This window comes from Perca flavescens, chromosome 16, assembly GCF_004354835.1.
Source record: "Perca flavescens isolate YP-PL-M2 chromosome 16, PFLA_1.0, whole genome shotgun sequence".
NCBI classification, from domain to species: Eukaryota; Metazoa; Chordata; class Actinopteri; order Perciformes; family Percidae; genus Perca; species Perca flavescens.
Window position 1 is genome coordinate 8,429,698 of NC_041346.1, and position 24,739 is coordinate 8,454,436.

A 24,739-nucleotide genomic window follows, 5' to 3' on the forward strand; every position below is an offset into this window, starting at 1 on the left:
GACCTTTTCCAATACTTTGGTTTATGACCGAATAGAACTGATATCCCCATCAGCCTCAGATGTAGTTTGTGTTTAGTCCTATTTCACATGTTAGGATGCTAACTTCCTAATCTATGATGTTAAACATGGTAAACTTTACCATCTAAACATCAGCATGTTTACATTTTCATTATGAGAGTGTTAGCATTTAGGTAAAAGCACAGCCTAGTGTGGTTGTATTTTTGTTTCCCTTAAGGTTTGTGTTGGAGACGCCATGTTAATGAATAGCGCAGTAACATATGGAATGCTCAAGTATCAAATGGGGCTAGTGGAGACACAACCAGAGTTAGAAAGAGAATGAATATTGGACAGATATATAACGTGGAATAGAAACTCCAAATAGTTGCTCTGTGTCTGCTGAATGTGAAAATAGTTTGCTAATGCCATGTTTCCACTGTATGGTACGGCGCTGCTTGACTTTTTTGGTACTAGTACTTTTCTCTTTTTGTTTTCCACTGCTGATAATATTCCCTTAGTGTAGGCAGGATGAAAGTGCCGTGACATCATCTTCAACCACAAGTCATCTGGACACAGGCCATCGTGCACAAACCTGCGTTTTTTGCGGGCTGCCATTTATTAAAATCTGTGTCGAGTTAATAAAATAAAAATTGCGGTTGCTATTGATGTTAGCTTTCCTTCTTAAAAATGGCAGGTTTGTGCAGGGTGTGCCGTGTTGTGATAGTGACGGTTCTCTCTGACCAATCGGTGGTCTGCTGTGTTTTAACACCTTTAAGTATCGGCTCAGAGGTGTTCCCAAAAAAGTACCAGGTAATATTCACAACTTCTTTTAATGGAAAACCAAAAAAGAGTGAGTCGAGCCATGCCATGCAGTGGAAAAAAATGGCATTACAGAGCACCTTCTTTTGGAGTTTTGTTTGCCCCCCTAGTGGCCAAAATCATCACAACAGCCATACCAGGTTTCTCAAAAACCTGTTTTGATTGAATTACTGTTATTGTAAGGTTTGGCAAAGAAATAAATTATTTAGTTCAGCATCTCATCAGGATTCAGATGCTCATAAGGAATTATTGGAGGATTTCTCAACACTGAAAGATGGGACATTTAAGAACACTTTCACCATCTTCTCATTCTGTCATGGCACATTTATCCCATGATTATATGTAAGACTTTTATACTAGTGGGGTCAACAATCCTCAGGTAGTCCCTGCCAGCTGCTTACCTCTTAGCATGCACATGGCTCAACGTGAATGGTTTCATTGCACGCACAGCTGTCCAAATAAATCACATTTAAAGCAGCCCTGCCCCTCGCCTCAGTTACAAATGTCTGGGTCTGACGCGGTCGCATATCCAAATATAACTCCTGTTTTTGAGAATCGGCAGACAAAGACCTGAGAAAAAAGACACCGAAGAGCGAGAGCAGCTATGGTCTATAGAGCAAAGCTAGTGTTTTTCTCCACATCTCTATTTTTCTATTTTCCCCCTCCCCCTACTTTGTTCATTGCGCCCCTTGTTAACCTCCCTTCCTAATGAGCACGTCTTCCCCTGATAGTCACAGTTGTCCCTGTTACCCTCTCGTTTTCCAGTTTCATGTTCTGTCTGCAGGCTCAGCTTCACTCTTTTGGATGATCTTTCTTTGACCCTCTCGAGGGATTTGTTTCCTCTCATCTACCTCTAACTTCACCGTGTGTGTGTGTGTGTGTGTGTGTGTGTGTGTGTGTGTGTGTGTGTGTGTGTGTGTGTGTGTGTGTGTGTGTGTGTGTGTGTGTGTGTGTGTGTGTGTGTGCGCGTGTGTGTGTGTGTGTGCGTGCGCAAGTCAAGCATGCATCCTAGTTGCTTTTTGAGCACTATATGTATTTCTTTATTTGTCTGATGCTCATGGTCTGCAGCCATTCTCTGTTTCGGGGAGAAAGATGCAAGACTTGTGTGTAGATGCTTTCCAGTTAAGGCACATACTCCACCACCTCCTCCTCTTCTTGCCTCTCATCTCTCCATCTCTTCATCTGTATTGTTATGCTCCCAGAGTGAATATACTTTCTCGGTTTCCTTAGCTCAGCTACACTTTTCCTTTTTTCACAAATGTTTGATGGTTTTTGCTTTTGCTTTTTTATTTTTATTTTAATTGATAGTTCCATGTCCAGCGCATCCCTCCAGCCTCACTGTCAGTGTATTGTACTAACTCCAATATGCATGTGTGCATAAATTATTTCATTGAAGCATTGATCCAGAAGCCGTGCGTGGCGTGGATCAATGCTGAGCAGTTTCTAATTTTTACAGTTAATGCCTGATGCATTTTATGTTTCATAACCTACTGTAGAAATACTTCTGAATTAATAATCATAATGAGCCTCTGTGCTGCCTAGTAATTGGACTAATATTTACTAGATTTTAGAACTTTGGAGCACACCGCACGCAATGTAGGGCTGCCATTACCTGTTATAGCTATTTTAATGAAACAATTCATCATTTAGTCCATAAAGTGTCAGAAAATGGTGAAAACAGGCCTCAGGGGTAACATTTTTAAATTGCCTGTTTTGTCCAAACACCTGTCCAAACCAAACGACATAAGGCTTCAGTAGCCTTAGTAAGCAAAAGAAAGTAGGGATCTTTCAAAGCTTTTTCTCTCAGCGTGTCCTTGCATGTTCTGTGGGTTTGTTGCCGGGACACAACACGTCTAATAAACCTGCACACGACTGCCATGTAAGAGATACCCACTTTATTATACAGTATTAGCTTCAGCTGAACTTTAGAATGCATTAATGCACCCATCGAGGACTGTGGATTTTGCTCCCCATCTTGCAGTTTAGTCGCACACAGGGTTTTCCCTTCCATCATAAGGCTTAGACGCAGCACCCAAATTTTGGGCACCACCTAAACCGAATGAATGTAAAATCAATGGGCCTCATTCACCAACCGTTCTTACGAAGAAATGTGTTCTTAAACCCTTCTTACGCACTTTTTACGAAGATTCTGACATTGACTAATGTTTTCTTAACTTAGCGAAGAACAAAATCTACGAACACTGAAAAGCACTCTTACGCACATTTGAGTGATGACAATTTGCTCCAAATGATTGCTTACTGCATTTTATTTAATTCAGTCGTTTACAATGATAGTATTGTACTGTAATGTATTTCTGATCATTTGTTGAAAAAAAAAAATCATATAATGCAAAAAAAACACTAACACTGCAATTTACATCAGCAATTAAACTGATTAAATCCTGCGTTATTTGGTGATTGATCGCTATATATAGGGCCAAAATGCAGTGGTAGAATGTAACAAAGTACAAATTTGTCGTAACTGTACTTAAGTACATTTTTCATGTATCTGTACTTTACTTAAGTAGACTCAATAGTGCATACTTTTGACTTTTACTTTGTTACATTTTGCAGCAATTATCTATACTTTCTACTCCACTACATTTCTACAATGTTCCGTTACATTTTCTGATCAGTTTCCCCTCTGCCAAAACGTCTTCCTGACCGTCACACGTTTGTCTCACCAGTAAAGTTTGGTTGCCGTAGATACTGTATATATGGGGACCGCTGATTCAAGCCGGCTCCGGTGCTGCAGAGCCCGGGCGCAGCGCCACTAACCCTCGGTAATACAGCCCCCGGTAAAAGTGAAAATGAAAATTTTGTTTTTTATTATTCCCGTTTTTAAATCAAAGTTGCCATCTATTTCTCTCCACAGCGTTGTTTACTATCCGCCAGGCTGCGTAAGACACGTTTATATCTTCTTTATTTGGCTGGACCTCTTCACATCTCCCCATTTGCGCTGCTTCACACACTTAATTTGCTTACTTGCATGGTTAAAAAAAATAAAATCAATCCATGAATAAAACCAACCGCATTCCGATTCTAACAACACATTTCCGTTTTATGCTGGTTAGGATAGGTTGTTAGGATAGGAACTTTTTTTAAAAGCCAGTCCTTGTTTGTGGTACTGGACACCTTCTACTTTTACTAAAGTAAATATGTCTTTGGTCTTTTGGTGTCTAAGTACTTTTATTTAAGTACTTCCTCCACCGCGGCTCCGACAATCTCCAAAATCCTGTCTCCCAGGAGGTGCACAGGACGTGTCATGTCCTTATATGGGAATTTGCGGGCGTTTTCTTATGCTAATTAGGAAAAACTGGCACGCGCTTTCAGTTACGAAGACGTGGGATTCATCAATCCTAAGAACACAGGTGCAAACAATTCTGCTGTTTAAGAACACGTCATGAATCCAACGTAGACTTTTCTTAGGAACCTTCTTAAGAACATATTTAAGAGAAAACTTAGGAAGATATTGGTGAATGAGGCCCAATGTGAGCATCAAAACTAACTCAAGGACTTTTCTCAGATCTAATGATTGTAGTTGGTCTCCAGTGGACTTTATTTTGTTATTTTTGTCATTTAGCCGTTTTGAGTGTCATTTATCTATTATATGCTCTAGCTTTTCCAACATTTTAGACACAGATATGTCAATAAAATTTTAAATGTAACATTTTCTTGAAGGAGGACCCATAAGCCCCCTGCCAAATGCGTGCACCTAAGTCTTCCACAAACCTAGGGAAAACACTACAGTGGTATATCTTCATGGCTAATAAGAGGAGGAATAATTAAAGCAAACAATAACTCTCTCAATATACACACAGCATGTAAGTAAAGATAGCCTCAATCAAACAGGTACCTATCTTCTGCAGTGTCTTAAGGACACTAATAGTTTGATGGATGTGGGTCCACCAGCGACCTCTGTTTTCTTCTCAGGCCTCCAAGTCATTATTTTCACAACAGAGATGTGCTGCTGCATGTTTCCAGCAGCAGTGAGAGCTTACCATGTTCTGTGAGCTCACAGTGCTTAGCATCACAAGTTAATCATATTTCAGCTTTTAGCTGAAGCCTGCTACATTTCCAGTGGATTTGCAATAGTCTCATAGCAACAGCAGCAGCCATTAACAGCACAAAGCTCCATGCATTCATCTTGGCTTAAAAATAGGTGTGCATGGTGGGCACACAGTTTTAGGGCTTTGTATGGACTGAAATTATTCATTGATTAATGGAGTTTGAAAGTGAATGAATCTACAATGATATCCCTATTTAATTAGGTCAGTTAACAAACATAAATGCCAAACATTCGCTGGTCCCATCTTCTCAAATGTGAGGATTTTATGTTTTTCTCTGTTCATATCATTAAAGGACTGTTGGACAGACAAAACACGGCACAAATTGCACTCTGGGAAATTGTGATGGGCTTCTTTACTATTTTCTGATGGGTTATTGACTAAAGGATTACAAGCCACAATTCCAGTGAAGTTGTGACATGTAAAATGTAAATAAAAAGAGAATACAATGATTTGCAAATCCTTTTCAACCTATATTCAATTGAATACACTACAAAGACAATATATTTCATGTTCAAACTGATAAACTTTTTGCAAATATTCACTCATTTTGAATTTGATGCTAGCAACATGTTCCAAAAAAACTGGAACAGGGGCATGTTTACCACTGTGTTACATCACCTTTCCTTTTAACAACACTAAATAAATGTTTGGGAACTGAAGACACTGATTGTTGAAGCTTTGTAGGTGGAATTCTTTCCCATTCTTGCTTGATGTACGACTTCAGTTGCTCAACAACCATTGTTGTGTTTTGCGCTTCATAATGCGCCCCACATTTTCAATGGGGGACAGGTCTGGACCGCAGGCAGGCCAGTCTAGTACCCGCACTCTTTTACTACGAAGCCACACTGTTGTAACACGTGCAGAATGTGGCTTAGCATCGTCTTGCTGAAATTAGCAGGGACGTCCCTGCAAAAGACTTTGCTTGGATGGCAGCATATGTTGCTCCAAAACCTGTATGTACCTTTCAGCATTAATGGTGCCTTCACAGATGTACAAGTTACCCATGCCATGGGCACTAACACACCCCTATACCATCACAGATGCTGGCTTTTGAACTTTGTGCTGATAACAATCTGGATGGTCCTTTTCCTCTTTGGCCCGAAGGGCAGGACGTGCATGATTTCCAAAAACAATTTTAAATGAGACTCGTCAGACCACAGCACACTTTTCCACTTTGCGTCAGTCCATCTCAGATGAGCTCGGGCTCAGAGAAGCCGGCGGCGTTTCTGGTGTTGTTGATATATGGCTTTTGCTTTGCATTGTAGAGTTTTAACTTGCGTTTGTAGATGTAGTGACAAACAGTGTTAACTGACAATGGTTTAAGTGTTCCTGAGCCCACGTGGTGATATCCTTTACATAATGATGTTTGTTTTTAATGCAGTGCCACCTGAGGGATCGAAGGTCACGGTCATTTAATGTTGGTTTTCTGCCTTGCTGCTTACGTGCAGAGATTTCTCCAGATTCTCTGGATCTTTTGATGATATTATGGATTGTAGATGATGACATGCCTTGCAATTGTACATTGAGAAATGTTCTTAAACTGTTGGACTATTTCCTCAACGCAGTTGTTCACAAAGTGGTGAACCTCAGGATGGGCCTTGCTTGTGAGCAACTGAGCTTTTTGGGGATGCTCCTTTTTATACCCAATCATTACCAATTAACCTGTTCACCTGTGGAATGTTCCAAACAGGTGTTTTTTGAGCATTCCTCAACTTTCTCAGTCTTTTGTTGCCCCTGTTCCAGCTTTTTTGAAATGTGTTGCAGGCATCCAATTCAAAATGAGTGAATATTTGCACACAAAAAAAATAGATTATCAGTTTGAACATTAAATAGCTTGTCTTTGTAGTGTATTAAATTGAATATAGATTGGAAAGGATTTTCAAATCATTGTATTCTGTTTTTATTTATGTTTTATACAAGGTCCCAACTTCATGGGAATTGGAGTTTGTAAGAGGGTAACTGACAGATTGATTGTTAATGAAAATAATCATTAGCTGCAGCCCTAACATGTAACTGTGGATGTTTTTCACCAGTTGTTTTACAGTATATTATTGGTAAAGTCGGATTGACACAATTCAAAAAAATATTTATCATTATTTATTATTTGAAAGACATAAACTCTGGGTGGACAAACAAGATTTGTTCACCTGACAGAGAACCAGAGTTTTTGTACTAAAGTTAAAGTTTGAAACAGCTATCCTTTAATTTGACTTGTAGTTACATATTTAATCCAGTCTCCTTTCCTTCAGCTGTTGGTTGTTTGTTCCTGATTTATGCCCCCTCCTCTTTATTTCCATTCCTCTCAGCGATTGGTGAAGATGAACATGCCCATCGCGGCTGACAACACGGTGCATTTCACCTCCACGCTGATGGCCTTGATTCGCACAGCCCTGGAGATCAAACTGGCATCTGGTGAGAGACTAAAACTACAAAATCCAGAATCCCTTGCGGACGGACCTATGGCTCTGTTGTTTATGCAAATGGCTGTGATCGCTGTGCTGCAGATTTGATGTGACATGTTTGTGGGACCGTCCTCAGGGGTCCTGGCGCAGCATTTGTGTGACGCTGACTTGAAGAGGGAGATAAACCGAGTCTGGCCCAACCTGTCGCAGAAGACTGTCGACCTGCTGGTGACGCCACCTAAATGTGAGCCACGGTTCTGTTGGGGTTCTACTGGGCTCTACTGAAACCCAGATGTTTGCTCTTCACTTGAGCTCTTCCTCTTTATATTCAGAACTTCATCTTTGAAAAATGTTCATGTTCATTTTCTGTCTCTTCTTCATATGGCTGTGCACTGCATAATCTTCCCCCTAGCTACCCATTTTTGTCTGTTATTGAGTATTAGTTTCCTAAACAAAATCTGTAGTATGGTAAGAAAAAAAGTCTAAATGAAAATGTTTCAGGAATTGTCTCGGTTCAAGTTTCGGTTTTTCTTGATCCTAGTTCACCATCATATTTTATCTTCTTTTAAGATACAGACACTCAGATATAAATAGATATTTCTTAAAACAGCTTGATTTGTGTTGGACACTAGCTAACTAAATAATCATTTGGCAGATTTGTGAGCTTTTTTAAGAAAACAAGACTTTAAAATGCAGTAATCGATTAAATTTGCTTAGTACGATGGAGATTCTTCTCACATTTTTGTCTGCTATTAAGCCCTAATTGTGTTGGTTTCTCAAAGCGAATGTGGTGAAATGTTTTCTAGGTTTCTAGAGAAGAATCTAGAGAAGTCAGTGTTCTTGATGTTAGTGCATTGATATGCATTGTTGTGTTTTCTTTCAATATACTTTTACTTTTGGTCAACACTTAGATGGTTTGCAGTGTGGTCCTGTGCGTAGTGTCTTATTTCTAGTGAACATGACAGTGCAGCTCAGTTCCCACCCACAATGACCAGGCACATACTGTCCATATCCTCCTATTTACTCTGTGTTGTTGCTCTTCTGGCGCCACCTACCGGCCTCATGGCAGAACAGTCTCTAACTCTGCTCTCTCCTCCAGACAATGAGCTGACTGTGGGGAAAGTCTATGCTGCTCTAATGATCTTTGACTACTATAAGCACACTTGTGCCAAGAGACTCCAGCAGCAGCATTGTACAGGGGGACCTCAGGTACAATGTGTTGTGAAAAATGTGCATGTGAAGAGTTCAGAGGGGGTTTAGGCAGAAAAAAAACTCACCGCAACAAACTTGAATGAATTAGAAAATGTTTTAATCATTTCTAGCATAGGATTTTTTTGGTAGTCATAACAATCTAAGAACATTCCAAATAAATCTTATTTCACGTGCTTTCTATATAAATTGTATAATGTTAATGTAATGACATTTTTGTTGATCTGTCCTGCAGAGTAAACTTGGGGCGTTGTTCCGTCCCATGCTGCCCCTCACTCAAATACAGGAAGTAGAGCCGCTGATCTGCAGCCCCAAACAGCCCCTCCCATCCCAGCCTGAGCCAGAAGCCAAGCCAGAACTGCTGCCCACTACAACCATCATCTCGGTTAACAGGGACACAGTGTAAGGGACTGCCTTCTCCATCATTTGCAGTAGACACATAATCTATCACCAACTTAGATGGAGCTGTTGTTCAACATTTTAACATTGAAAGTAAGAAAAAAGTTCAATACACTCTGGTTCCATACGTATGTCTCTATTTTAGAGGCGTTTCGGCCCTCAGGCCTTCTTCAAAATCAACAAGGCCTGAGGGCCGAAATGTCATAACGTAAATAAAATAGAGAACTGCATACATTATGGAGCCAGAGTGTGGACACTTTTTTTCTTACTTTCAAGTCTACCTCCAGTGATCAGCACCTCACAACAGGCCTTGGTGTGCGTTACTTTTCTATATTATTGTAATATTACCTTCAAGTACAAGACAACATGTTCTGTAATATTTAGGAATTGCCCTAAATCAAATCAGGGTTCCAACAAATTCCTAAAAGTACATTTTTCATTAGACAAATGCCCTTAGAAATGAAAATAAGGGAAAATATTGTCATTGACAAATAGTTGACACTGACATATGGTTCTATCAGGAAAAACTCTAAAATGGTGTTTGCTGAGTTCACAGTATATCTTATCTTACAACACCAATTAGTTGCAAATATCAGAGCTCTTGTGTGTTCACACACAGACCAAACAAGAGGAGTGCCATAAAACATTCCCAGTCCGGAGATGTTTCTCAGGCAGCGCACCAGAGGCCCAAAGGTCGAAGGAAACTCCAGAGAGGCCAGTCAGAGGATGTGCCATATTCCACAAGACCTCAGGTACACCGACACCAAGTAAACGCCATCATCTACATGTTATTTAGCATTTTAACGTCTGTGTCATCTGCCTCTATACAGACTACTACTTCTTTTTCATGCAGGAATTTGTTGAACTGAAGCAGGTGGAGAACATTTCAGACACAGAGGGATATCCAATCCTGGAGGCCCACTGCAGAGCGGCTTCACTGCCCCGACTTAATGCTGAGTACTACGTAAGCTCCTCAGTGCTCATGATGCTGTGCCTCCTGTTTTACTGCTCTCTGAAAAGATCTCTTTAGTTCATTAACAGCTGCTCTGTTGGAGCTGCATTCTTGTGATATTATCAGATTTGGAAAATGCAGACACTGTGGATACCTTAGACTTTTCAACAATGTCTTCTGCGATGTAAAACAGGAAATACAAAATAATAAGTCTGTGTTTAGCAGTGAACAGGTGGCTGAGGTAGGACTGGAAAAGGGCTGAAAAAAGGCCGGCGCAATGCTGAATGATAGCTGGGTAGTAAAAGCAGCCGTGAGCTAACAGAGCCACTCTGTCAGTCCACATCAGTTCATCCTGCTAACCCCAACCTCTCCAGTCTGACAATTTTACATTTATTACAGAGGAGGAAATTGAGGACAGATGAACTCAGCAAAGTGCACAACATGGAGCACCTGCACACCTATTCTCATTGATAGACTAAGAAAGTTATTAAATTACTGCTGCATACAAATATATAATGTTAGCCAGAGACATAATTATCTAACTAAATAACTTTGTGTTTTCTCTACAATGCCATCTAAAATCTCTGCCTCCACCCAAATGGTGCTACACCACTTATGTCATTGGCTGATGAAATGTGCCATTTTTACAAATTTACAAAAGAAAGCAGAAATATTAGATATTTTGATATTGAATCACCAGTAGAGCAGAGAGTTTTTGACTTTTTTTGATGAATTTGACAACATACTGTTTTTCGATACCACACTCATGTCTCTGCGTTAAGGAGCTAGTGTCGGAAAGCAATTAGCTTACCATAAAGAATTAGTTAAAATGCTCATATTATGCTTTTTCGGCTTTTTCCCTTTCCTTTATTGTGTTATATATCTTTTTTGTGCACGTTATAGGTTTATAAAGTGGCACACCCTCATACTCTGCTTCTGACTGGCTAGTAGTCCTTACCTAGCTACTGAGCGTGTGCGACTCCCAACAAAGATGGAACAGAAGTGAGATGTCTCACTCTGTAGCTAAAACAGAGAGCTCAACACACAGGGTGAAAAGAGGAGCTGCAGCAATGTGCAGCACAACAAAAATATGGTGTTTTTTGAAAATAAAACCATGTAAACCTATTCTGATACAACCTCTAAATACAATTATGAACCTGAAGATGAGCATATTATGAGCACTTTAAGGAAATAGAAATAGTTATAGCGTTTAACTCCCCCTAAAACCACAATTGATTTTACATTTCTGTTTGTGTATGGAAAGAAATCCAGTCATTATGCTGAGCTAAGCTAAACTAAGCGTCTCCTGGCTTTAGCTCCATACTTAACACATAGACATAAGCGTGATATTGATTTTCTTATCTAACTCTCAGAAAGCAACCAACTCAGCCTATGTCCCAAAATGTTGAACTATTCCTTTAAGTGTATATTCCCTGCAGTTCAAATATGGAGATCTTAAAACGTGCAAAAAGGAATTCTGTGTTGTAAAAAAGGAAACAAAATAAATAGGTGGTACTAAAATGTTGTTTGAAAATACAGATCCACAGGTCTTATCTACGCTTCCTGATAATTATTTGTCCAGGTCAGACAGTTCAGATGATACAATTTATTCAGTCCTTTTTTAATTTAGCATTAAAATAGAAACTACTGGTAGGTGGAATACAGATAGTGTATTCATCCTTTTACAGTAAGTATTGACCTTCATCATACTAACCTGTTCATGTATATACAACATAAGATCAATTGTAAGTTGGATTTCTTAAAAAAAACAGAGGATGCTATTTTGTAAAGGCTTTAAATGTATTTAGTTTACCTCAATTATACAATTGTTAACATCATTTTTTTTATATTTCATACATTATTCACACTCACCTACAATAGCATTCTCTCTGTTCAACCCATTTCCCCATGCATTTGTGTTTGATAGACAGATGTGACCAAAAATCTTTGAATTTGTCCGGTATTGAGCAAGATCGCAATGACGAGCCGGCGCAAACCGAGCTACAGTGTAGCCTAATGGGGCAATTGTGAAGCCTTGATTTTTGTCCAATAACATTTTTTTTTGGTACTTGGGTTAGGGTTAGGGCCTGACACCATTATCGATCTCAGGACGTGACTTTTTGTCCGAAGACAGTGGTATGGAGAATGAAACGCAAGACTAGAAAAAGGCGTTCAGGTGGTCTGTTGTTACGGCGTAAGCTACAGAAATTATAGGCTCCTGTTATCTAAAATATGTTAAATGTAATGGCTCAATATTTAAATGATTTCGACAATGTGGATGAGGTCGTTATAGTTCGATGACCACATGTAGGCTATTGATTTGAGCCAGAGTAGAGAAAGAGAGCGAGAGGCAGCGGGCAGAGGAGGGTGAAGCAGCAGTTGGAGGGCTGCGAGGCCGGGGATATTGGTGGTGCTCCCGTGGGTGCTGTGCCCCTATATGCTCAAATAAGATGTCAGGAGTGAGATCTGTTGCTGCCAGATATCTGTGGTCTAGATGTGTCCAGTGACATACCTCAGACACGATGCTGTTACCACGACAGAGGATTTCCCTCTCTAATCAACAGGCCTGTCATAGAGACATGAGCAAATATGAACCATTGTTTTTATTGAAAATCTTTTAGATAACACAAAATCATGGATGTATTATCTAGCGTATTGACCACACAAAACACTGAGCAGTTGCAGCCTCTCTCTCTCTCTCTCTCTCTCTCTCTCTCTCTCCCTCTCCCTCCCCTCTCCTCTCCTCTCCCGCTCTTCATCCATATACTTCATCCATAGACTAGACTCAGGCTCAAAGGACACTTTTAGTATCAATCTAAGCCTGTCAGTAGCAACAAAATCCCTTTTATAGGACAAAAAGCAAGGCTCTACAATTGCCCCATTAGGTTACATTGTAGCTTGGTTCGCGCAGGCCCGTCATTGCAATCTCGCTCAATACTGGACCAAATTTAAAGATTTTTGGTCACATCCGTCTATTAGAGGTTGAAAAAAAAAAATGGTAGTTACCCTTTAATCTAACCTCTGAGTTTTGCATGACTGCAGTTATCCATTTATTTTCATGAATTTCACTATCTGTATAATTTTTGTTTCAAACTTTTTTTTACTGTCATTCTGTGAGTTACAGTAGCTGCTCTTGTCTGCAGCATATGGATGTCATGTCAAGTTGATTTTTCTGCCCATCACTTCTCTGTTTCCTGGATTGTCTCATCTGTCTGTTTTTGTCTGTCTGTCTCTCTCTGTCACCGTGCGCTCTCCAACAACACTTAACATGTGCTTTCCTTATGTTTATGTTGCATTTTGATCTCTCACTCTCTTTAAAAGATAAGGCTGGCGTTATTCTATACTTCTGTTATTGTCAACACTTCCCATGAAAAGACCAAAACCAACAAAGCGTTACAAATATTTAGTTTTATTTCTAATAAATGCTAAGTATTTCATAAAACAGCTGGGCACTGTAGTTTTTAGTAAATGTTACTCAAATAGAAGTAAATAGTGCATACGTTGGGGACTATTTTGAAACTGCAGATTAATATACATTTGGTGCTCTAGTAGTGAGTATTTACAGCAGCAGGATGGTGTGTATGTGTGTGTTCATGGTAATGAAAGGAACATGTCACCCAGTGCAATAGTGTGGCTCATTGATGTGTTTTTAATTGAACAATATTACACGAAAAGCTAGCTAGCAAGTTGGTAGTGAGTAGAGTTTTGAAACGGGAGTGGAGTGGAGGTTTTTGGAAGAAAGGGGTGATGTGGACTCTGCAGCGCGTGCCAATGTATCAGGCTTTGGACACACACATAGGTTTTGGTAGGATTGTCATTGTTGGTTTTGGCTGGTTCATGGACAATAAGAAAATACTGAATATCGCCAGCGTTATTCTTCCTCAGTCTCTTCTCTCCTCTTCTGTCTTCCCTTTCTCCTAATTTTGATGCCCACTGCTAATGTTTTGCCCACCTCCCTCTTGTATGTGCTGTCTGATAGCGGAGCCACCCTCGCCACGCCCCTGGGACCCACCTGGCAGTATGTACCACATGTTGTGCCACCTCTATTTTTCTCTTCTTCTTTTTCTTCTGTCCTCCTCCTCTCATCCTCTCCCTCTTTTTCTTCTTGTCTCATGTCTGTGTTTGCCTCCATGTGCTCCTCTCATCTCAGTGCAGAGTTCACACCCTCCCGCCATCATGGACAAAGTGACCATCCTACATATACAGTATACTTTACTGGTCATTCCATGAAATTGCTGATAGATACATCACATGCAACACACACATTTACATTTACATAAAATACCTTGATCCCTGGAAAAGTGTTTGTCCGTGTATCCAGGGTATGTCAAGCACTCTGTCCTGCTTTTCAGACAGCAGTACAGTACGACACTTTGGTAAAATGTGGTTGTGTGTACTGTATGTACTCATTCTGTAGTAATGTAGTAGTGTAGTAGTGTGTGGTTTTTATGTGTCTTTGTAGGATTGTGAAACAAGACAGGGACAGTACCGCTGCTTTCTTGCTTTGAAATAACTATCTTCTTTCAACTACACCACTAAAGCCTGTCCAACCTTATTTGTCATTTAATGTTACTTTCAGTCTTAAAAGCTTATTTTTTTACACATGAAAACAAAAGTGGGCCGAGCAAGTCTGATTTATCGCTCAAATCTTTTACTGACACTCACTTTCAGATTATTTTAATAATTTCAAATTTTATTTTTAATTGGAATATTATCTAACTTATCAAAAAAAAAGTAAGATTTAAGACTGCATGCTAGATTAAATGGCAATACGGATATTTTTCAAAGTGTTGTGATATTGTTGTCTCTGGCTGTAGCTACAGGATAGGCTGTGTGGTAGGAACAAGAGGAACAGCACAACCACCCTACAACTGTCTGTGAAAGGGCAAGTAATGAAAATAGTAGTTGATGAATATATTGTTGTCATCTCATAAGTATTAAGGTCCCTTTGATACCATGCCTGAATACATTTTTAGCATTACAGGCTACACAATCAAGATAAATATTGATATATTTGGAAACTAAAATCCAGATAAACTATGAATTAAAATCATCAAACAAAATCTAGGGCAGTAACCAGCAGGTGGGGTGGTAACTTAGCTGCTGTTCCAGTTCCCTATCACACCAGTTTGTGGCCTGGTAGCTGTACTGGTCAGGAAGATAAGAATGAGGTGGGGTGAGTGTCAGTGTCCTCAAAGCATTATATTAGTAAGTATTAATCTCTGGAGAGAGATTGGTAAATGTAAGAGTTTAAAGGAACACACCACTGAATATTTAAAGCTGCTATAATCAATATTTTATCACATCACAATGTTAACACAATGTGACAATGTTAAAGGGCTTTGTTTTATTGCACCTACTGTACAGAGAAGTATCGCCTGAATCTGCAGCTCGGCTCTATGCGCCACGTGAAAGTTTGCATTGTTTAGTTGACTGACCCACAACTGCACTGTTTTGGTTCACTCTCAGCGCTCTCATAGCTACATTTTTGGCAGCAGCAGGCAACCGTTTTCAGTGGAACAGCTGTAAAAGGCCACCGTACACTAACTGCTCAGCACCAAATAGCAGACAGATACAGTTAGAGACTAGGCGGTGTACATAGTGGAGCATTTAGCAGCTAAAGAGCCAGATGTTACCCTGGTAGAGACCAACATTTTATCTAAAAGAGAGTGAATATTCATCAGGTAGACATAAACAGGACTCCAAATGAATGAAAATATTGCTCTAACTGCTGGATGTGTAAATAAGCAGCTCTTTGCAAACAAGTTTATTATTTCAACTTAAAAGATGATGTTTGATATGTCAAAGCCAATTTATTTCCACTGCCCCCAAGTGGCCAACAAGACTGTTATTGCAGGTTTAATGTTTTGAGTATCAAACAGCAGTTTAGACCTCCTTTTGCAGAAATCAGCTGAGACACTGGCGTAAACATGACAAAAAAACACAACTGACCATACAGGAAAGGCATTACTTCCATTAAGTCAATACAAACTAAAATCAAACATGGCACAGTTTTTTTTTCCCTCCCTGACCGACTGCAGTGCTGTTCAGCAGCAGTCGGCTTAGTGCTGCTGCTGTTGGTCAGAAACTATATTGCAGCAATTATTCTGATGAAAACAGTAGTCTCCTTTATATAACCTCGTCCAAACATTGTTCCCGTAATGAATTTTATGATGCCTGAGAAACTGGTGTGTGGACATTCCCTCTGATAGCAATCAGGCCTAAAGTTCCAATCCAATCCAATCCACCTTTATTTATAAAGCACTTTAAAAACAACATGGTTGACCAAAGTGCTGAACACAATCTAAAATAAGCAATAACATATAGTAGTGGCACAATACAACAATAAAATAGCAATACAAAAAATTCAAAAAAGAAAAACAACCTAACAAATCATCCCTCAAACTGAGTTAAAAGCCAAAGAAAATAAATGAGTTTTAAGACGAGATTTAAAAACGGGAAGAGACTCGGTCAATCTGATGTGCAAAGGCAGATCATTCCAGAATCTCGGAGCTGCAAAGTTAGAGACAATGAAATGAGCCAACAGGCAGTGAGCATTGTTTGATACTTTAAACATCTATTTCAGTGGAGTATTCCTTTAAGTAAAACACAGTGTGTTGATTAGCGAGTAATAGCTACTTACAGAAAGATTACACTTGTTTCTAAGCTTGGAATGTTGAAAAAGCCAAAAAATGCCAAAAGACCACTGTCAACACCCCACCTCTTCTTTGTTCACTAGCAGAGACTCCTGATAGCTTCAAAGTTTTGTAACAGTACACTAAGTATTCAAGTTCGGTCACAGATTTGTGTTCATTCTTCTCAAACTTTTCTTGCATCTGTGTCATCTGAGAAGTACGGGTAGCACTTCGGTCTTAAGACAAAACATTGCAGTCCATTGGTTGTGTCATTTGTGTATCGTGGATATTTTGGTGATCCAGTACAAGTGCTTTGGGTAAAAACCACAGCCGCCCCTCTGCTCTACTTTCACCTCACGCCTCTCCACTTTTCCTCTCAGCCAATTGTAGACCTCAGTCCCATCAAGCGTTCAGCATCCTCGCTGACACCACAGCTGAGGGAGTATGACCTGGAACGGCCCGGCTTGGCCCAGTCCTCAACAGGGCCGGGGCAAGTCCAGGGCCAGGACAGAGCCCACCACCATCACCACCACCGCTGCCATAGACGCAGGGACAAGGACAAAGACAAGAAGCAGACGTCCCTGGATAGAGCTGCATCAGTACAGCCGTCCAGCACAGTTGGTGAGACAAAAACAAACTTTGATGTGAAAAGATTTTGAATTGATACAGTGGATTTTCAGAGGCTTTCAGTCATCATTCTGTTAAGTAACTGAACATAAAACAGAACATTAGAACACAAGGTAAACGGTCATGTTCAGACTGACATTAGCACTGCATGTAAAAAATGTATCAGAAAAAATGCAAGGTCATCCAACCAAAAATTTGAACCTGGATCAAAGAACCCTTACTCAATTACTGACTCAATTAATTAACGAATTAATGACTCAATACACTGTCACGTTTCAGTTGTTTTATCACAAAAGTAAAACAAGAAGTAAAACCAGAGTTTGTTGAGCGGGAAAGGAAATTCTTGACCTCGGAAAACATTAGTTTGGACATAAAAAAAATCCTGACTATACGCATACCCCGCTAGCTTTTTGGGGAGCTTTCATTTACATCTAAGTAGGTTTCTCCTTGAAAACTGAGTTAGTAAGTGGACCTTGAGTTGGATTTTTTTGTTTTGTTTCCTGCTTGTGGTCCCATTCCATTCGCTCAGGTTGCCTGATGATGAAGTCTTTAAAATAATTGCCTCAAGAGAATCTTAAAGGTGCTGTAGGAATTGGGAAGATCCAGGACTTTGACAAAAGATTTGAACATCGACAACTTCTCTTTAATGTAGAGACAGCAATGGCTAGCCAGGCTTTCCTTGTAGATTACATGGATGTCTCAACGTAGCTGCAGAAATTCTTTATAGGATTAAAGTGCCATGATCGGGTTATGTAGGTGAAGGGCTTTCACACACACACACACACACACACACACACACACACACACACACACACACACACACTTTTCCATCTGATTAACAGACAGAGTCGTGAGCTCTAAGAGGAAAATCTGCTTTGCTGGGGATGAGTTGCTCCCTTTGTTCCCTCTGACCTTAACAGTTTCATTTATAAAATGTAGACTGACTTCACACTTAGAGCTGCAAAATATCAACGAAAAAAGGATGAGTTTACATTTTCTTAATTTTAAAAAGCTGAAACAAGCTGTGCCACATTAAGAAAAGTGTTTTTTTGTTGTTTGTTTCACATACTGCTCATTTTAACTGCTCACATACTGTAAATAGACACATATATATTGTACAGCACATCTAAAGTCCATTCAATACTTTTGACACAAATGTGCAGCAGCAGTCATTGGCTTTTTGCCATGAATGAGGTCATGTCTCCCACTCAAGCTGAACTTTGGGGTCATCTGTAAAGTTCCTAGAAATAAAATGAGTATCTACTATTTCATACTGGAGTTAGATCATTGGCTGTTCAGACACACTAAAACAATACGACATATTGCATCACTTGCTGCGCCGCTACTTCTTTTTAATATATTTTCATGCACGTGTTTTTGATTGCTTCTTATCAATTGGAACACTTTATATATACATTTTATTTAATCAGGTTCAATCGGGCAAGATATCTAGAGAAAAGGAGAGAAAAACAAAAACAGGCAGACAGACAAAACGCATAACATGCAAAGGATATAGCCAGACATAACAAAAGCACTACAGCATCAGAGACAATCACAGACATTACTGAATAAATGTTAAGTGAAAAGTTTAAAATTCAGTGGGAAGGTGCGAGGGGCACAGTTCACCCCAAAACCCTCTTTTTCCAGACATATGACCAGGTTACCTGGTGATATAATCATGACTGGAAACATTGGGCAACTCACACCAAAACAATCTAGATTGATAATTAGCACCACAGGTAAGAGGAATAATATTGTTTTTGATTTTTGGGTAAACTGTCCCTTTAAACAGTCGTAAGATCTGGTTTGATGAGCTGTTTTAAATTTGAGAAGAAAAATTATACTAAGCCAGCTTTCAGCATGGAAATAAAGGATATATCCATGGTCAAGCACAGACATGGTGGTTGACTGTACAAACATTTTCCTGTTCTCAAGACAGAAAAGTGTTTTATTCTTTAGTTCTTGTGCCACCTGCTCCACATGCTGTTTGAAAGTCAGACTATCTAGCCAAACTCCCTAGTATTTATAAGATTCAACAATTATATATATATATATATATATATATATATATATATATATATATATATATATATATACTTACTACCGGTCAAAAGTTTGGGGTCACTTAGAAATTTCCATTCCAGACAGAATAGCAGCTGAGATCAGTTGCATTGTTTTTTTTAACCAGGGCAGCAGTTTTCAGATTACATGATGTGCTTACATCATTTGCATTGCATTGCAAAAGGGTTCTTGACTGTTGTAGAAAGAAGTGGCTGATCTTTAATGCAATATCTACATTACCTCATTATCAGCAACCATTCATCCAATGTTCCAAAGGCACATTCTGTTTACTAATCTGATATCATTTTAAAAGGCTAACTGAGAAAACATTGGAGAACCCTTTTGCAATGATGTAAGCACGTAATGTAATCTGAAAACTACTGCCCTGATTATATATATATATATATATATATATATATATATATATATATATATATATAAAACACTCTATTATGATTTTATTTGCAGCATAGAGGGTCAGCGTCACACTCTTTGTGTGCCGTCAGGGGTCGTCTGCTAGAGTGATTAGAGCCTAAAGGCTGGCAGCAGGGTGTTTTTTTGCGTTAACGGGTGGTTAACACTGGAGGGCAGCAGCTGGGCTTTATTGCTGAGATAAAAGGCCACAGTGGACAGGTCCAGCACAGGGATTTATGGGTACCTCTTGGTGAGATAGCAGAACATCCAGCGGCCCCCTCTACATCTAGTAAACTGAGAGAAACGGCAAGAGAGTGAAAGAGTGTTTCACTCCTCAAAGCTTGTCATTCTGGAGGCAGATCTGACACATCAGAATGATGAATAGGCTTCTGTGTTTCTGTCATCACGGTTTTAATCTGAAAACTGGAGTTATTCCAGCACTGAGGAGAGTCATTTCACCACAGTGCTTTGCTTTATACCACACACTCATGGTCTAGATAGAACACGCACGCACGTACGCATGTGCCCCCCACACACACACACAAACACACACACACGCACACACACTTACGCACGCACACACACACAAAAGATGAGCCATTTTCTTTTAATTAGATGTGTAATGATATATCGTGGAATAATATTTCACAGTGCAAAAACATATGTGTTGTAGATAATAACACGTAATTAACTTGGCTGAGATGTCAGTGTTCACTTTCACTACCAAGATAATGAGCAAGCTGAGTTAAGACACAACATGGAGTGAACTTTTGCCTCACTTTGACCTCAGCAGTGGGTTTTAAGTTCTCATCTTTCCAACTCAGCTTGAATCATTAAAACGTTCTTTATCCCTGTACGGTCCAACGCTAAAGCAATTAAAAACTATAATGCACCACATATTTTCACTGAAGTTGGGACAGTTGTGTCTTTAATTACATTTTGCAGTGCCTCGAGTAGCTCTACTGTTTTGATTAGTTTATATATATTTCCATTTACTTTGTTTGCATTTGCACTGCATTTAAATATTGCGTGCATTGTAAATGGAATTAACCTGAGGCCTCCAACACATTTACTAAAGGTCAGGGGCCAGCAACAAGTTTAGAGAATGTTAGTCCAATCAAGTTCAGATACTTGCACTTTGTCCAAGTGAAGACATTCTTATCTAGTCATTTTACATGCTTACGTTTAGATTGATGGAGTCCATTATTGGTGTTGCATGCAAAAATCTCTGTATGAATTGAAAACACAGTTTTTTTTCTACAGCTGTAGTTTTTAATTCATGTGTTTCCCCCAGTGGTAGGACAATGAGAGAATAGTTGAAAGCAACATATATTATGTCACCAATTTTCACCAGGATTTGTCTAATTTTACAACAAATAAAACAATCCTTCTGCCACCACAGTACTTTGACAGATTATGCAACCCTACACACATTGAACAGAACTTAAACCTGACAGTGTATACCTGTTGAACAGTTAGGTTTAACAGTTACATAAAAAAAACCTGCATTCTCATGTGATACAAAACAAAACAAGGACCCACTCGTGAAAACATTGCTCCATACTACTATGTTCTCCCCAGCGTAACTTCAATCTCGAACTGTGCCGACTGAATATCCACAAACACAGTCCACAAACACTTTTTTTTTTCTGCCTGCTCCTTCTCATTTGATTTGATGCTGCCCATCCTCCAGATTCGTTCACCGACTCTGCAGCTGAAGGTTTGTCCAGAGAGCGAGCGAGGGAGCGGGACCGCAGCCGGCCTCACGAGAGGAGGCACCACTCCTCAGCAGGAGAGAAGCAGCGCTACTACTCCTGTGATCGTTACGGCAGCAGGGAGCAGTGCCACACCAAGTCAGCCGGTCCCAGTCGATCCACGTCTCCCGGAGAGGGACAGGACGCTGGTCTGCTCAGACAGGTGAGTTAACTGCCACGTGTGGCTTTGGGATGAACAGCTAGTTTGTCGTGCACACCCTGCGGGCCGTAAGTGTTTTGGACAGTGACGCATATCTCATACTCACTCGTTTATGTGTATATTTTTGCAAGTACAATTCTTTACATATTGTTTTATGACAGAATAAAACCAAACTGTGAACTTGAGATTATATTTCAAAACGCCTACAATTATTACACTAATAATTTGATTGTTCAAATTAAAGCTACAATATGCAACTTTAAGAGTAACACAACAGCAGACATAACCCCGCCCTCTCTTTAAACAGCTTTAAGCCTGTTTTACCTCTGAAACGAAAAGCAGTGATGATGGGCGTAGTTGGGTGGGGTCAGAAACGTGCTCCTTAGCACCCGTAACCACAGCCAACGGTGATGTCACGGTGTCCTGATTCACCCTGGAGTACACGTCTACATCACTGCAGCAAGGTGAGACGTTAAACTATCAGAGGCCAGGAAAACCACGATTCCAGGGTTTCACGGTGCTCTTTAGCCTCCAGTGTGTTTGAGCTCAGAACCAAAACAACACAAAATACACGCTGGTCCTATGAACTATTTCTACATATAGCTACGAAAAGCAATGCACTGTACTTTGTATGTATTCCAGGTATTAATTACTGTATGCACTGCATTGACTGCCTCTGTATAAGAGCACAAAGATACGCATATGGAGGAGGTCAGGGTAGTTGGGTGGTACCTAGTCTATATCTGCGACGTTCCACTTCCAGGATTGCTCAGGTGCCCCGTGAAATTCCGCCTGATACCCTTCTTTTCGGCCATATGTCCATTACCTTCCGCTTTCTTTGTGCTGGAATTTAACCTCCGGTGGATTTCTGAGTTTTCTGTTGCATGACTAAAACGTATACATGTTCCACCAAAAAAAAAAGTTCCTTCCCGAGGCTATCCTGCAGAGGCACCGGGGTTCTGTCCGGCGCTTAGCACCGCCCATAACGATTGTGATTGGTTTAAAGAAATGCCAATAAACCAGAGCACGTTTTTCTCCCATCTTGGAATGCTGTGTGGACTAACCAGACCCTCCTCTGCAGCGCTGTGGAGGAAGGTCTGGCAATGCGAGACTAGGTGGGTCCTAAAACAGCTGGGGAGTAGAGTTTGTGTCCAGGACAAAGTTAAGGGGAAAACCCAAGACTTTCACCCAGGAAATGGGTGTTCCTGTCCTGGGAGTACTACTTAAAGGGGAAGACGGTGTTTTATTTATTTTTTTTAAATCTTTTTATTGAATTTTCCAACATGCTTATTTACTTATCGCGACACACATCACAGTACTAACACTACAGTGAGAAAAAAGACTTAACTCTACATACAAACAGATCAACATACAGCTATGCAATCTATGCTTACTGCATGGAAGGGCTTTCAGAAGCTAATTAATTGTTCCACAGAGCTCCTTGTAAAGTATCCATGTTTCTCAAGCTTGAAATGGGCCATAACACTTTTTATCCACTTAGAGTGGGATGGCAGGGGACAATCTTTTTTTCTAGTCTTAACCAAGCGAATCCTGCATGATGGACACTTTTTTCCGGTTACACTTAACCTGTTCTGTCACGACTGAACGGTGCCCGTTAAAAATGTAAACCTAAACCCTACTACGTATTGTTGCATACCTCACGAAGTCCATACGAACCTGTTCATGAAAATGCGTTAAAAATGTCACTCTCCTACTACTTGCAGACCTCACAGTATGTGCAGAATCACCTTAGCGCTAAAGCAAAATACATGTACTGTCGCTGATTTTGATTTACACAGTATTTTGTTTCCTCAGCATGGTAGCAGTGTGGTCAAAGCTGGCCCTGTAACGCTCCCCTCTGGTTCGAGCACTCCGGGCCAGGGTCGCAGGCTGCTCCCACAGACGCCCCTCACGCCCCGTCCCGCCGTGGCCTACAAGACCGCCATCTCCTCGCCTCTCCAGTCCGGTGCCAGCACCGCTACGACGGGGCACCAGACTCGCTTCAGCCGTGGCCTTTCTGAGCACGAACGCTTACACTGGGGCCACGACGAGTCCCCGATACCGGTGACCCGCATCGGTTCGGACCCTAATTTAAACCGGCAGCCGCAGGTTGCGTCTCAACATGCCCTCCTCGAAGAGGACTTCCAGGACACTGTGAACAGCCAGGGAGGGGGACGCTCTGCCAGAACCGCTGCCTCAACAACAGCCTCAGCTTCACACGGACCTGCCGCTGTGCCTGTCACAGCGGCCGCCACGCAGGGCCGGGCGGGCGGGGGGGTGCCCAACGGCTACCACTTCACCCTCGGAGTCAACTCTGCGTCTGGGCCTGGGAGCCGAGGAACAGGAAGTCTCAGGGAGAGGGAGGAAGAAGACTGGTGCTAATATGGCAGGAAAGTGTTAGCTGAGGACGGACAGCTTCTCAGTGTTTTACAGCACTCACGTCCAATGAGCTGATAGGAGCCCAGCGGATTATTACAGAAAGAAAGGGAGTGGAAGGAAAAAGCCAGTGGTAAGTGCTGTGAAAGGGGATCAGAAATCATTCCAGCTTTGTAGTGTTACTCTTTTTTTTTATACAACAAACTTTTAAGGGAAAATGACACTGATGACTTTTCTACCCCCTTTACTTGCACTGAAATTATAGCACCTGTGAAGACCCTTAAGTATTTTGCCTTGGCCAGTAAAATCAGTGATGGAGCAGAAGACAAAAACCAAAACCTCCTCATTCTTTGAGTGAAACTATGAAGTGCGTTTCAGACGGATCTGAATACTTGTATTCCTGGTGTTAATATGGCTGTTCACACAACACTCTTTTTATTTTTGTATGTTTCATTTTGTCTATAGTTGCCATGTAGGTGAGAGAAGAGTCAACTTGATCGTATTGATGCTTCCACCAAATTATCTTTTTTTTTTGTTATCATAAGCTATTACTTTGGGGTTATAACCAAATTCTGACCAGAGCCGATATTAGGACTATTTGATGTAGGTCTGAAACCTCTGCTGTGATAAGGGACTCAGTGAGTAATGGGACAAAAAATGAAACAATGGGAGGGGTTAGAATAGGACTAGAGCCCAGTTTTCATGATCACGTTTTTGTAAATTGTACCAGATTAAATACATTTTCTGAGTGCACAAGGAGACTGGGTAACTCTTTGCTGATGTTATGTGGCTGAATACTAAGTGCCTCGTCTTCCAAGATGTATTAATATGCAGCCTGGTCAGATGGACCTGAACATACAGTAG

General features: G+C 40.5%; 1 protein-coding gene across 6 annotated transcripts in view; it reads left to right on the plus strand.

Moving 5' to 3' along the window:
- Positions 1-24,525, plus strand: part of cacna1bb (calcium channel, voltage-dependent, N type, alpha 1B subunit, b) — a 219,534-nt gene extending 195,009 nt beyond the window's left edge. For 2 of the 6 annotated variants that reach the window (XM_028602209.1, XM_028602210.1), the window contains exons 43-52: positions 7,193-7,298; positions 7,425-7,532; positions 8,388-8,497; positions 8,733-8,899; positions 9,516-9,663; positions 9,750-9,860; positions 13,828-13,866; positions 16,864-17,104; positions 21,279-21,502; positions 23,315-24,525. In XM_028602209.1, the coding sequence (XP_028458010.1) occupies positions 7,193-7,298; positions 7,425-7,532; positions 8,388-8,497; positions 8,733-8,899; positions 9,516-9,663; positions 9,750-9,860; positions 13,828-13,866; positions 16,864-17,104; positions 21,279-21,502; positions 23,315-23,881 (1,821 nt within the window). In that variant the 3' untranslated portion in view covers positions 23,882-24,525. Of the gene's footprint in view, positions 1-7,192; positions 7,299-7,424; positions 7,533-8,387; positions 8,498-8,732; positions 8,900-9,515; positions 9,664-9,749; positions 9,861-13,827; positions 13,867-16,863; positions 17,105-21,278; positions 21,503-21,806; positions 21,856-23,314 lie in introns of those variants that run through there. The other 4 variants (XM_028602211.1, XM_028602213.1, XM_028602212.1 and 1 more) reach the window with 4 other exon arrangements.
- Positions 24,526-24,739: the final 214 nt, after the last annotated feature.